Raw genomic sequence first — 9,075 nt, 5'->3', positions numbered from 1 at the left:
TAAAAAGCCATCAAACCCCTTCTTAAAGCTATCTAATGTATCAGCCTGTACAACTGATTCAGGGAGAGAATTCCACATCTTCACTGCTCTCACTGTAAAAAACCCCTTCTGAATATTTAAACAAAAACAATGAGTAATGTATAGTTAATTAGAGCTGATAATATTCCATTATCTGAAAATAGGTATCTAGTTGCATAATAATATATTTCATTTTATTCCTTTAAGTAAGGTTCCTGTGTAGCAGAAAGTAAGTATGACCACTAGATCACTAATTACTGCTTTACAACCCTTAAGCCTAAGAGATAGGGAAATAAATGGATAATTTTACAGTATATTCAGCAACTCATTGGGCTGCAGGGTTGTGATACAAGAGAATAAAATAATGTTAGACCATTGTCTAAATGTCTGGAATGGTATGAGATGCCACATGCCAAATTGTACTCTTGTGTAGTTTGGCCGAAGAATATCTGGCACATTAACTTACCGACTCCCATATATCGTCTTAATGATTATGCAGTTGGTCCAAAATGTAGGAAAATCATTGTGGCCACACTTTTGAAATACCTGTGATTGGACTTAAATAAATACACTTTCTGACAATATTACAGTCTCACAATTGGTTAAATTAGCACATGTTTATACTCAGGGCTGGAACTAGGTGTCGGCAGAAGAGGCAGGTGCCTAGGGCACAAAGGTAGAGGGGTGCCAGGCATGTACCTCTTCTGACGCCTTTCCCTAGTTCAGACCGTTGTGTCCAGGAGCTTTGCCAGCAGTTTCCTCGGTATCCGACTGTGTGATCTTCTGCGCATGCGCACTCACAATATTTCTGTACTTCTGCGCATGCGCACTGACGCTTCCGCTTTTCTGCGCAGGCGCACTCGTGATATCTCGCCACTTGCACTCTTCTGCACATGCACAACGTGGTCGGCCGGGTTGCTTAGGGCACCCAATCGACTTGGCCTGGCACTGTTTATACTCATGTGAGCAGTAACGCCACGCCAAGGCTTCAACCATGTTACTGGCCATTCACACACCATTCACTCCGGACGTAAGAGGTCTTGCCTCCTATAACATATATAATACTAAACATTAACATTATAACAATAGTAGAATAATAATAACAATATAACTATGGAGGCTGATAAAGACATGTCTGTGAAGCACAACCCTTTGCACATTCCAACTGATCCAGAGGAAGGAAAAAACCCATCTGAAGCGGGGGCCAATTTGCTACAGAAGGGGAAAAACCCCTTCCTGATCTGGATCAGTTGTCTGCGCATTAAAACAGGGCATGGGCTTCACAGACAGACAGCAGAGCCTCATGGAATTTGGTTCCTATAAGAGGAGCCATCTCTACCTGTCCTGTTACATCCTTAGCCTTTCATATCTCACATTCTCTCACACAATCACGCACCATTCGCTCTAAATAAATATAAATATACTTACCTCTTCCCGGTGTTACTGGGTGAGGTCTAGAAGGTGTTTCCCAGGTGGCACTGGATCAGATGGTACGACCAGGCATTGCAGAGTATGATGGTGTCTCAATGCAGCAGGTGGAGATGATCTTGTTCCAAAGTCCATGGATGATGGTTACTGATGTTTCAAATTTCATGCTGATGGAATTCCATGGCTGAGCCTTAGAAACTTAATCCTGCCAAGTAGAATCTATGAAGGAAAGGCCTGGAATGTTCATTGTGTCCCCTGATGCGTTGTTGTTCTTCTGGGACTCCAGGAACGATAGAGCCTTTCCTTCGTATGGCTTCATCTGCTCCCTTGATGACTGTATAAAAGGGAGAAAAACACTCGTTAGTCTTAATGATATTAAATATCCAGTAAAGGTATTTGAACTATTAAAGTAGTCAATCTAACAGAAAGTTATGCACATCCTAATGTACTGCATTCTATACAGGTATTTCAAAGAGAGCTGTGAGCTTCCTAACTGATCCCTATGTGCCACCTGTATAATCAGTTAATCCTGGGGTCACTGAGACTCTTGATTCTAAAATAGAACTGCCGAGCTGAAACTGATAATATGAGTGTAAAATTCCAAAAACCTCAGAAATCACTAGAAAATTAACGTAACATTTTTTGAAAAGCATGCCGAGTAAATTTAGATAAAGTAATGTTTTGTCATTTAGATTACCTTTGATTTCTCTACCTGAGCTGCTTGTTTCATTTCTGTTTAATAAGTGTAAATATTTCAGCAGCCATGTACTTACTGTTTCAAGGTCGAAAGGCGGTGGTACTGGCGGCCATTCCAGCTCCTCCCAGTCAATGGCTGAAAAGAATGGGTGCTGTCTGATGTTGCCATACACACCAAGGCGCCGGTCAGGATTCCTCTCCAGTAGCTAAAGAAACACATAAACTTGTATTTGAATATTGCAGATATGAGTCTGTGTAATGAACCCGCCAGTAATAATCTCAAATAGCAAAGAGCCTAGTCACTATTAACTACTGTATGTGGACTCTGTTAAAGAAGTAAAGGGTATGGTCACTGTTTTTAAAAATGTATTTATTAAATTCAATCCTTTCACTTGGTCTTTAATTTGTATTTATTTTGAATTATTAGCAATCCTATTCTGCCAAAGCTCTTTTGATCTTCTGTTTGGGCTCATAGACTAATAGGATAACTAGTCTCTAGCAGCCAGCTAGCAGAACAATTAGGGGCCAATTCATTAACTTCGAGTGAAGGAATAGAAGAAAAAAAATCTTCGAATTTCTAAGTGTTTTTTTGGCTACATCGACCATCGAATGGGCTACTTCGACCTTCGACTACGACTTTGACTTAGAATCGAAGGATTCGAACTAAAAATCGTTCGACTATTCGACCATTCGATAGTCGAAGTACTGTCTCTTTAAGAAAAAACTTCGACCCCCTAGTTCGCCACCTAAAAGCTCAGGTCCCCATAGGTTTGCCTAACTTTTTTTGGTCGAAGGATAATCCTTCGATCGTTGGATTAAAATCCTTGGAATCGTTCGATTCAAAGGATTTAATCGTTCGATCGAAGCATTTGCGCAAAATCCTTCGACTTCGATATTCGAAGTCGAAGGATTTTCATTCCCCAGTCGAATATCGAGGGTTAATTAACTCTCAATATTCGACCCTTGATACATCTGCCCCTTAGTGTAACTATTTCTTTATTTCAAACAAAATCCCAAAATTAAAAAAAAAAAATTCTCACCTTTCGCAGCAGATCTTTGAGATCCTTACTCAGCCAGGAAGGGATGTTGGGTTCGTCACTGAAGTCCTCATCATCGCTGTCATCTGGGAATGGGATCTCTCCGGTGGCCATTTCACAGATGATGACTCCACATGCCCACCAGTCCACCGCCGCATTGTAACCCTTGTTTGAGAAGATCTTTAATAGAAAAAAAATAAATTACCATTTTGAGCTTTCTACAATATTGTATGTATGGTTTCTGCTATAATACAGCTATGGGACCTGTTATCCAGAATGCTCTGGACCTGGGATTTTTGACATAATGGATCTTTCTATAATATGGAACCTCATACCTAAAGTCTACTAGAGAATCGTGTAAATATGAAATAAACACAATAGGCTGGTTTTGCTTTCAATAAGGATTAATTATATCTTAGTTTTGATCAAGTAAAAGGTACTGTTGTATTATTACAGAGAAAAAGGAAATAATTTTTAGAAATTGTATTATTTGGATAAAATGGAGTCTATGGGAGATGCCCTTCCCATTATTTGGAGCTTTCTAGATAACGGGTTTCCGGATAATGGATCCTATACCTGTAACCATAAACAGATTATAGAATGTAAAGACTGCTACAAAACACTGAATATGGTAAATATACGAAATGTTAATGGGTAGCACTATGTAGAGATTAAAAGTTAAATATTTTAGTATTGGGTTTTAGGACTTTTCAATCCAAAACAAGGTTTCCTGGTGCATGTCCGGTAGTAATGGGGCATTTCTGATTTATAAATCCTTGCAATTAGTATGTTTCTAAAGGAAACTGCCACACAATGAAACTAGAGGAGCAGGTCCTTTTTTCTTATAATTATCAGTATTCATGGAGGGTGGGAGAGTTTAACTATAAAGTTGAGGGGATTTATCAGAACCTGGGCTGACATTGCTCTGGGTACAAACTACAGTTAAGGCTTAATGCAGCATAGAAGGAAGTTACAGTAAAGTCAGTGACTCTCCTGACACTGTCAAACATTAACAAGGGGTGATTTATGTAGATTCAGGCATCGTTATAACTTTCAGAAGAAATTTTGAGAAGCCATAGAGTGTATGGGATTCAGTGAGTAATGACAGGCCAGTTGGTATATGTAGCTGGGCCCATAGCAACAGGTAAACAAACAGGAATGTACTTGCAGGATTATTCTGTAGAAAATACTTCAATTTCTTACCTCCGGAGCCATGTAGTCGAGTGTTCCAGCCTGGCCAGTGATGGTTCTACTGCCAAAAATGTTCTGCTTGGCCATGCCAAAATCTGCTATTTTTATATGACCCTCATGGTCCAGTAGAATATTGTCTGGTTTGAGATCCCTGTAATAGAAAGATAGTCCAAATTATGGAAAGTAGGAGAAAGTTGCATTTTATGTTGATTTTACAAATAACAATATAGGTGAAATCACAATCAGGCTAACACACAGGTCTCAGGGAAGCAGAATATAATAGAAAACAGAGTGTTGGCTTTTTTGAAGGCACAAAGTGGTTTGGAGGGATATTCACACCAGTTCATGTCGGCTACAGAATTTAGCTGGATGAGAGTTTTTTGACTGAATTTAGAATGTTAAATTAAATCTATTTTAAACGAGATTGGATGGGAACATTAAAATATCTGCATTTCTGTATTAATGTACCACTAGCAGTGCTAGGTATATAAATGGGCACATATTTGTAAAAATGATATGCACAAAGTACAGGTATTTCATCCGTTATCTGGAAACCAATTATCCAGAAAGCTCAGAATTTCAGGAAGGCCATCTCCCATAGGGGCAAATTCACTAAGATTCGTAGTTGCGCCAGGCGTAACTTCGCCGCACTTCGCCACACTTCGCCAGGCGTAGTTTCTCCAGTGCTCCGCAAATTCACTAAAATCCGAAGTTGCGCTCAGGGGTAGCGTAAGGTTGCGAAGTTGCGCTAGCATTGATTTGCTAAGCGAAGTTACGCTAGCGATGGTTAATTTGCATACGGCGCCAAATTCAAATGTCAATGGAGGAATATGTAGCAGCACTACAAATGCCTGGGAAACCTTCAAAACATCAAATAAAATTTTTATTTTGCCCTACACATGTGCCCACTGTATATTTAAGTTGCCATGAGTTAGGAAATGTAGGGAGGAAGAAGGGGAGCCCCAAAAAATGTTTTGATCTTTTTCAGCCTATCAACCATTATATAGAAAAAACGCCAGCGTTTTTTGGGACTTAGAAAAAATTGGAACTTTTTTTGAAGCAATCCCTACTCTATTGCGCTTCGCCTGGTCTGAGGTGGCAAAGGAAGTCTAGCGTAAAAGGTAGTGTTCAGTACAATGCGCGCGTTAGTGAATTTGCGTAGTTACGTCCGTTGCGAAAATTTGCCAGGCGTAAGGGTGCGAAGTAACACTAGCGAATTTACGCCAGCGTTCGTTAGTGAATTTGCGAAGTAACAAAAATGACCAACGCTAGCGAATTGATGCTAGCGTTAGGCGATTCGGCGCTTAGTGAATTTGCCCCATAGACTCCATTTAAAAAATATATATATATATATATATATTTTTCTCTGTTATAATAAAATAGTAAAGGTATTGGACCTGTTATCCAGAATGCTCAGGACCTGGGGATCTTTCTGTAATTTGGATCTTCATAGGCTACTGGAAAATCATTTAATCATTAAATAAACAAAATACGTTGGTGTTACCACCAATAAGGATTAATTATATCTTAGTTTGGATCAAGTACAAGGTACTGTTTTATTAAAACTGAGAAAAAGGAAATAATTTTAAAATATTTGGATTATTTGGATAAAATGGAGTCTAAGGAAGAGAGCCTTCCCATAATTCAGAGCTTTCTGGATTAAGGGTTTCCACAGATCCCATACCTGTACCTTGTACTTTATCCTAATGAAGATATAATTAATTCTTGATATAATGCATTCTGGATAACAAGTCCCCTCTACTTGTGAATACTAGTACTTCTAAACTAGCACCTGCTTGAGGTTTGCACAGATTTTTTTGTATTGTGACTCCTGTAGCGCATATGGTATAATCACCACAAGTCATCATTTGCTCAACATTTAGAAAATAAAAACACATTAATACAGAAAAAGAAGAGGGGTGAAATAGAAGACTTTTACTCACCTTAATTGATTTTAAGTGAGCAAAATTCTGTTCCTTGCAACTGCGCATGAGCGTAAATGAACCTTCAAATTATTCCCCTTTAATAGTAATTCTCTCTTCAAAGACCTTGACATTTTGTTAAAATAACACAGGTTAAAGATTTCCCTTACAAGCAGGCCAGCAAAGTTAGAGGTGGCAGGTCACTGTCCAGCAGGGCATAAAGGTCTGTCAGAGCGTAAGTACACAATTTATTAACTCTTTCATGTCATATGCCTAACTTTTTTTTTACAATTTAGCAAAGTTTGTTGCATAAAAACCCAAGCATCACAGGTGGTAGTCAACAGTCAATATATAAACATCTAAATGCAGTGATTTTTCAGTGTATTGTTTTAATATTTGACAACAGATGTTTTCCGTATGTCTGAAATCTGTTTTGCAATGTTTTTTATGTACCGTTCAAATAAAAATGAATACTCTGTATATAATGTAATGGGGCTGACGTAGAAACATAGGTTCTCAAGATGCATAAGTGCAAACCAGAAATTTGTTTAAAATAGCCTGCTACAAGTTAGAACATAAATGCAAAGACCTTTTTGGTCCTACTGGCAACTGCACTATGGTCCTAAATGAGCCCTATGTAAAGCTATTTTGTCCTAGAAAATATCCCCTAAAGCACAGTGTTTTTTTCCATTCAAACCCCCCCTCTTAGTTTTAACATCAGGGGCTATCCTGGGGCTGCTGCGGCGACCTGAGGCCTGCCAATGATGTTTTTAAAGGAAAACTATACCCCTGAACAGTGTAGGTCTCTATAAAAAGATATTGCATAAAACAGCTCATATGTAAAACCCTGCTTCATGTAAATAAACTATTTTCATAATAATATACTTTTTTAGTAGTATGTGGTGCCTTAAATAGAAAATTGCCATTTTAAAAAATAAGGATTCACGGTGAACACAAACACACAGGCCCGGATTTGTGGAGAGGCCATCAAGGCCCGGGCCTAGGGCGGCAGGATTTTAGGGGGGGGGGCATGCTGCTCAACCACACCCAGATTCTTTCAGAAACACTGGGGATGCACAGAGATACTATAGTTTTTTTTTTTAATTTCCCTATTGCTCCGGTCCCCATGATGAAAAATGGCCTAGGGGTTCCCGCTATGTAAATCCGTCCCTGCAAACACACCAAATAAACTATACATGTTAGGTCACATTAACCAATTAACAGACAGAGTTCTGTCTTTTGCTTCCACACTTCTTCCTGTTACAGTTAGAGCTGCAGTTTTTCTGGTCAGGTGATCTCGGAGGCAGCACACAGACCTTCACGTAATGGTGGCTCAAGGCAAGAGATGTAAAAGGAAAATATTTACTTAAATATATATACCGGTTTGGTAAGATTCTTGAATATGTCACTTACTATGATATAAACTATCTGTTGCTTAAATATTCATTTTGGGGATATAGTTTTCCTTTAAGCTCTGAGAGGGTCAAAGGGGGGGCCATATCGCTAGTGCAATGAAAGCAATAGTGCTCTCTGGGGTAAAGCCCGTAAAATAGGCTCTTAAAGGAAAACTATACCCCAAAAATGAACATTTAAGCTAGGGGTCCCCAACTGTTTTTGGCCAGGGGACCGGTGGACCGGGTGAGGGGGTCGGGAGCGGTCGGCGTCCAATTCTGGAGCGCCGATATCCAATTCGGGCATGCTGGCGCCCAATTCGGTGCACCGCTTTAATTGTCTCCTAAGCTCAGCGGCCCAGTTCAAGGCTGTCCCAGTAGTTGGGGACCCCTGATTTAAGCAACAGATAGTTTACATAATATTAAGTGGCTTATTAAATTATCGTACCAAACTGAAAATATATATTTAAGTGAATCTTGCCCTTTTACATCTCTTGCTTTGAACCACTATTTCGTGATGGTCTGTGTGCTGCTTCAGAGATCAGCTGACCAGAAATACTGCAGCTCTAACTGTAACAGGAAGAAGTGTTGAAGCAAAAGACAGAACTCTGTCTGTTAATTGGTTCATGTGACCTAACAAGTATGGTTTGTTTGGTATGTTTGTGTGCACAGTGAATCGTACGATCCAAGGGGACGGTCCTTATTTTTTAAAATGGTAGTTTTCTATTTATGATTACCCAATGGCACCTTCTACTAGAAAAGTATATTATTTTGAAAATGGTTTATTTATATGAAGCAGGGTTTTACATATGAGCTGTTTTATGCAATATCTTTTTATAAAGACCTACATTGTTTGGGGGGGTATGGTTTTCCTTTAAAGTTACAAGAGGCAGTTTTTTGCCGCCCCTTGTAACCGGCCGCTAACGACTGAGGCAAGGTTCTCATCTTGCCTCATGGCAGGAGCAGCCCTGTTTAACATTAGCATAGGGTCCCCTCTATGTTTACCAGTCAGCGGGAGAACAGTGCCATGATGTAAAAGGAGTGGGTTGTGGTGTAAGAGGGGGGGGATACAACGGGGCACAGTAAAGATGAAATGAGGCAGAATGACACAATGGAGTGGCCCAGGGCAGATCAGCGAGAGACTGAGGAAGGCTTGGGTAGATCGGGGGCTTAAGTGGGCAGGCCTCAATTTAAGGGTATTACAAATTTACCAGTAACCACATTGCTGGTAAATATAGTAATACTGGCACTGTCCTCATTTGGGGTATTGCTATATTTTGCAATGGCCAGTGAGCATTGTAAGTTCCAGACCAATTTAAAAACTGATATAAATAACTTTATATTGGTCTTCATTTTTTTGGTCAATGGTTTTAATGTCTTTCTGGAAGAATA

At 39.5% G+C, this 9,075-nt stretch overlaps 1 protein-coding gene across 1 annotated transcript; it reads right to left on the bottom strand.

Moving 5' to 3' along the window:
- Window positions 1-1,345: 1,345 nt before the first annotated feature.
- On the bottom strand, window positions 1,346-4,717 carry LOC121394112 (protein kinase C delta type-like). The gene is made up of 5 exons (XM_041564115.1): window positions 4,710-4,717; window positions 4,383-4,521; window positions 3,183-3,359; window positions 2,220-2,348; window positions 1,346-1,780 (listed from the first exon to the last, which is right to left on the bottom strand). Exons 1-5 carry the CDS (start codon window positions 4,715-4,717, stop codon window positions 1,646-1,648), a joined length of 588 nt encoding a protein of 195 aa, XP_041420049.1. The 3' UTR covers window positions 1,346-1,645.
- Between the last annotated feature and the right edge of the window lie 4,358 nt (window positions 4,718-9,075).

The sequence above is a fragment of the Xenopus laevis genome, chromosome 5S (genome assembly GCF_017654675.1).
Source record: "Xenopus laevis strain J_2021 chromosome 5S, Xenopus_laevis_v10.1, whole genome shotgun sequence".
Taxonomy (NCBI): domain Eukaryota; kingdom Metazoa; phylum Chordata; class Amphibia; order Anura; family Pipidae; genus Xenopus; species Xenopus laevis.
The sequence above is the reverse complement of the archived record's forward strand: the minus strand, read 5'-3'. Positions and strand labels throughout refer to the sequence as shown.

Excerpts from the sequence above, each read along its gene's own strand:
- LOC121394112 (XM_041564115.1), bottom strand. Across the intron at positions 3,360-4,382 it reads TCGACTACATGGCTCCGGAG|ATCTTCTCAAACAAGGGTTA; the intron begins GTAAGAAATTGA and ends TTTCTATTAAAG. Across the intron at positions 1,781-2,219 it reads CGCCTTTCGACCTTGAAACA|TCATCAAGGGAGCAGATGAA; the intron begins GTAAGTACATGG and ends CCTTTTATACAG.